This window comes from Magnolia sinica, chromosome 2, assembly GCF_029962835.1.
Source record: "Magnolia sinica isolate HGM2019 chromosome 2, MsV1, whole genome shotgun sequence".
NCBI classification, from domain to species: Eukaryota; Viridiplantae; Streptophyta; class Magnoliopsida; order Magnoliales; family Magnoliaceae; genus Magnolia; species Magnolia sinica.
In genome coordinates, this window is record NC_080574.1 from 49842467 (window position 1) to 49848156 (window position 5690).

The 5690-nt window shown below is 40.6% G+C and overlaps 1 protein-coding gene across 1 annotated transcript; it reads right to left on the reverse strand.

Annotated features, from left to right (window-relative positions):
- Positions 1 to 3753: 3753 nt before the first annotated feature.
- On the reverse strand, positions 3754 to 4485 carry LOC131228745 (auxin-responsive protein SAUR36). The gene has a single exon (XM_058224601.1). The coding sequence runs from the start codon at positions 4420 to 4422 to the stop codon at positions 4069 to 4071; it is 354 nt and encodes a 117-aa protein (XP_058080584.1). The 5' UTR covers positions 4423 to 4485; the 3' UTR covers positions 3754 to 4068.
- Positions 4486 to 5690: the final 1205 nt, after the last annotated feature.

Here is a 5690-nt window from a genome sequence, read left to right on the forward strand (position 1 = left end):
TGTATTCTTTGAATTTCTGAATATGTAGACTGTTCAGTGTACTGTTTGTAAGAATGCTTTTGGAGGCCCTCTTCCATGTATCTTTATTCTCTGCTCGTTTGGATTGGTGGCAGCCAAAAAGTAAATGAGAAAAGGAAAATGTCACGTTTGAAGAAAACTGTAGAAAAGGAAACAGTTTCTTTCTTTAGATCCAAGAGTGGAAAAGGAAATGGCCAGTTATAGAGGAAATCTGAAAAGAAGGAAATTAACTTCCTTATTCGTCTTTCTCGCAAATGAGGGAAACCGTCTCATATGAGGAAAATTGATTTCATTTCCTCATTTACTTTTTGATTTACACAAATCCAAGTTTAATTTCCTTTTTCTCAGATTTCCTCTATAATTGGCCCATTTCCTTTCCCACTCTTGGATTTAAAGAAAGAAACTATTTCCTTTTCTGCAGTTTTCCTCAAATGTGACATTTTCCTTGTCTTTTGCAAATGAGGAAACCGTCACATATGAGGAAAATCAATTGCATTTCCTCATTTACTTTTTGATTTATACAAATCCAAGTAACCCAGAATTTATGAGGAGAAGGGAATGCAAGGAAAAGTGGCCCATTGGCTCCTTATTAGACCAAAGCTTAGTAACAACTAGACGAAACAGTGTGGCCTGTTGGGCATCTAGTAGGGGTTGCAACTTGGGTTGGGTCAACCTGATCCCAATTTCTCAACCCAAACTGTTGGTTGTATTGCGTTGGGCTTGGGTTGAAAATCCTTAACCCGGCTCTCAACTCGATGCAGGTTGGGTTGGGTTTGCATTGAGGCCTTGGGCAATCCAACTTAACCCATACCCAACGTTATAAGTGTTGTACCGGTTGCATTTGCTTCTTCTGATGTATATGTGAGTTTGACTAATATACATCGTATAAATGTAAAATCATGGCCTAGATAGAAAATAGGGTTTATGCAAGTTTGACTTGCATGATCAATGGACCACCATTATTTTGGGTCCATAACATGTTCACATTGTACACTCTTGATGAATGGCATAAAACTCCTAAATGTTTGTCCTCCGTCAAGGTCTCTCACATGTGTTCCACCCCTCCACATGAGGGGCTCTTCATTGAATATTCACAAGCCACTAATGGTTAGAAGAGTTCGTTTTGCATCTATCAGGACTCAAATCCAAGGTTGTATCTGCTCATTTGGCCCAGCTGACTCATCCATTGATTGGAGCTGACTCATCAAGGTCTCTCACATATTCCTCCCCTGCACATGAGTGGCTTTTCATTGAATATTCATGAGCCACTACTAATGAGCCTATTGGAAGTGTTCGTTTTGCTTCAAATCCAAGGGTGTTTCTACTCATGGGCTTCACCTGACTCATCCGCTTTTTTTTTTTTTTTTTTCACCTGATTGGAGCTATCCATGCTGTGAACTTTATCTGTCGAGGCCTCACATGCTGACTCATCAACGTCCCTCAGATATGTTCCACCTCCGCACATGAGCGGCTCTTCATTGAGTACTCATGAGCCTATTAGAAGAGTTCGTTTTGCTTTTATCAATACTCAAATCCAAGGGTGTTTCTGCTCATTGGCGCCAGCTGACTCATCCATTGATTGGAGCTATCCATTCTGACAACTTTATCTGTGGGGGCCTCACATGCTGACTCATCAAGGTCTCTCACATAAATTCCACTGCTGGACATGAGCAGCTTTTCATTGAATATTCATCAGCCACTACTCAGAGCCTATTAGAAGAGTTCGTTTTGCTTCTATCAAGACTCAAATCCAAGGGTGTTTCTGCTCATTGGCCCTAGCCGACTCATCCGTCGATTGGAGCTATCCATGCTGTGAACTTTATCAGTGGGCCCCACATGCTGACTCATCAAGGTCTCTTACATATGTTCCACCCTTGCACATGAGAGGCTCTTCATTGAATATTCATGAGCCACTACTCATGAGCCTATTAGAAGAATTCGTTTTGCTTCTATCAAGACTCAAATCCAAGGGTGTTTCTGCTCATTGGCCCTAGCCGACTCATCCGTTGATTTGGAGCTATCCAAGCTGTGACCTTTATCTATGGGCCCCACATGCTGACTCATCAAGGTCTCTTACATATGTTCCACTGTTGCACATGAGTGGCTCTTCATTGAATATTCATGAGCCACTGCTCATGAGCCTATTAGAAGAATTCGTTTTGCCTCTATCAAGACTCAAATCCAAGGGTGTTTCTGCTCATTGGCCCTAGCCTACTCATCCGTTGATTAGAGCTATCCATGCTGTGAACTTTATCTGTGGGGGTCCCACATGCTTACTCATCAAGGTCTCTCACATATGTTCCACCCCTGCACATGAGCGGCTCTTCATTGAATATTCATGAGCCACTACTCATGAGCCTATTAGAAAAGTTCATTTTGCTTCTATCAAGACTCAAATCCAAGGTGTGTTGCTGCTCATTGGGCCCCACATGCCGATTCATCCATTGATTGGAGCTGTCCATGTTGTGGGGCCCCCTTAAGAAACTTTTATTAAATGGATGATTGTTGCCATCTTTATCAAAAGATGAATTTAAAATGGTGAAGATTTTTATTTTTATTTATTTTTTCTTTTTTCAATAGCTCATTTTTTAATCTAAGAATTGAAAGTTAAGATTGTGGACGGTCATTTTGGTATTACTCCAAGGGGTTATTTCATGTTTAGATGTTTCACTTCATGTATTAACCGATTATTTACATATTAACCTAATCCAACCCAATCCAACCCAACCTGATCTTAACTTGACCAAACCTGAATTATGTTAGGCTTGGGTATTGAATACCTTGGGTTGGGTTAGCTAGCTTAGCTAGGTTGGGTAGGGCCTTGGGCTGACTCTTGATGTTGGGTTCAGCTTGGGTTGACTCTCAATGCGTCCCAACCCACCCAAGTTTCAATCCTAGAGTCTAGAGCAAGCCCATGATCTTTTTGGTTACTGTCATGGATTTGGTGTGGGTGTGCATTTTCAGGCCTGAAAGAGGATGGACTGGGCTGAATTCCTCGTCCGCTTAATGACAGGCCGGACTTATGCTGATTTCCATGTAGGCATCGACCCCATAGAGATCAATTGTAAAGTGAAGAAATTTACCTTGATGATTTTCATTGGAGGAATGGTCCTCCTATAACAAGAAGGCATCCTTTGGACTTCCAATTCAAAGGCTAATGACTTAGTTTCCAGGGACTGATTCAGATCATGACTCGGTGAGGCTTCTTTGGAACTTCAATGATCAATCTTGTTGATGCCTGAAAGGCAATGGCCCACCATGTTCATGCATATGACTTGGACTCGGTCGAGTTAACTCAGCTAATGAGACATAAACTTGCATAAACCCACAAACAAGAGATACTTCCTCAGTAGGTCTCTCCCTCTACCATTCCCCAGATTTTCTCTTTAAATAACAAATCCTACTATTTATTGTAGGAAAAAAACGAGCACGTAAACTACCTTAATAAATCCTTCTTGTTGGTACTATCACTGAAGGGTTCAAATGATCAAATCATCTAGAACCGTTGAACCAGCCAATATTTCTTTCGGTGATCTCGATCGGTAAATTCTCACCCTAATCATATAGAATCATTCGATAATTCGGATGACCCATATTTCTTTCACCGAACTGGGTGGGTCTCACCTTAATCTGTCTAACTTATCTTACTAATCAGATTAATATAAGGTTGGTTGAGTTGACTCGGTGAATTCGAGTCCACCCAACAAATATTCCAACCATAGAGCTAACAAAGGCTTGAACAGTAAGGAATGTGATTATTCACACATTTTCTTCTAATGGTGTTCTGTAATTGACAAGAAGCAAACCACATCAGCTTACACGGCATGGGGAAAATAGAACTCTCCTGCATTCAATGTTTTGCAAGGAAAGAAAAAAAAGTCTACCACAGAAAAAACATGCACTCTCTTGACATGAGCCACATTTGCATCCACTAAAAAACCTCAAGCAAAGGGCTAGCAAGAAAAAAGAAAAAAAAGAAAAAAAAGAAAAGAAAAGAAAAGGACAAACACCTTACAAAACCATGGTGTCATGTCCTTGATTGCATGCATGTTAAAGAGGGAAAAATGAAGAAAGGGAAGCTCCTGTAAATGTGGTGATTGAAGCAAGGGCCTTCTGCACTTCATGGGGAGGATTCCTTCTTAGCAAAGAGACAATGTAACCCATCAATTCATTCTCACAAGGAACTTTAAGTGGGCCATGTCCCATTGAGCCAAACTCCTCTTCAGCCATCTCCAACAGCACTTGAAAGATGGGGTGATTCAAAAAATGCAAAGGCACTACAAACCTCTTACCTTCTTTTGTATAAACAACAAAATGCCCTTTATTTCTCTTTCCCTTACCCAATTTGTTCCATTTCTTTAGCATCTCACTTAGCTTCTGAGAGCTTATGAGATCTTCCAACATCTCCCTCTCTCTCCTACTCTTTGTAGAGTTTGATTGGTGGATTGGAATAGTTGATATGAGATGGGAGGCTTGTGTGGAAAATGGGTTTTATAGAAAAGGTGATAAGGTGGGCCATGTTGGGAGATTGGTCATGTGTGGAGGGAATGGAGTGTCATGTGATGTTGGCTCCTTTTTTAAAAGGATCATAAAAGAAAAAACAAGATCTCCGGCATGTTATGGACTTTAGATGTGTCCTATGAAAGCTCTTGTTTTGTCCAGATCTATAGAGACCGAGGTCTGTGTTCAAGACATCTTTTCAAATGGTGGTGATTCGTGCCTTGTACGTGTGAAATATGCGTACAACCATCCAGACTGTCCAAATAGTGGGCCCCTTTTTGTTTCATCAATGGCCATGAGGCCCTCCTGATCCTAGCCGTTCATCATGGAGATTCTGAATTATCCCCACATTAGCTTGTTAATAAATCTTTTAATAAGTTTGATTTTGTATTATTATTGTTATTAATGTTATTTATTTTGCGAACTATTTTTTAATCATTAAAATTAATGTTAAAAAGAGGATTAATGTTTCTAGTGAGTTGGGTTTTACAAATATATTTAGTTTATTTATTAAATACAAAGATGAGTCTGGTTTTTGGGTTTTAAAACCATGCCTTAAGACTTGAAATTTGAATGGTCTTGATTAAAGTATCAGTGGATGAGTCACCACCATCTAAAAGTGGTGATGAACAATCACCCTAGTCTAGCCTTAAAATGTGTGGTCGTAAGATGGGGGTTGACAGAGAGGATTACCTGCCGAGGAGATTTCCTAAAAAAAATCTCATACATCTTTCATGGGGTTGGGTTAGGATCCAACATGTGAAATCGTATTGACTGTAACCATTCGTCAATGCCCTAACGGGAATCCAACGGCAGTGGACGGAAATCTCATACATCTTTCATGGGGTTGGGTTAGGATCCAACATGTGAAATCGTATTGACTGTAACCATTCGTCAATGCCCTAACGGGAATCCAACGGCAGTGGACGGAAATCTCATACATCTTTCATGGGGTTGGGTTAGGATCCAACATGTGAAATCGTATTGACTGTAACCATTCGTCAATGCCCTAACGGGAATCCAACGGCAGTGGACGGAAATCTCATACATCTTTCATGGGGTTGGGTTAGGATCCAACATGTGAAATCGTATTGACTGTAACCATTCGTCAATGCCCTAGCGGGAATCCAACGGCAGTGGACGGTTTGTACTGTCGGATACCGTAAAAATAG

What these genes read in the sequence shown, in the direction of transcription:
- LOC131228745 (XM_058224601.1), bottom strand. Translation starts at nt 4,422, where the DNA reads ATGTTGGAAGATCTCATAAGCTCTCAGAAGCTAAGTGAGATGCTAAAG.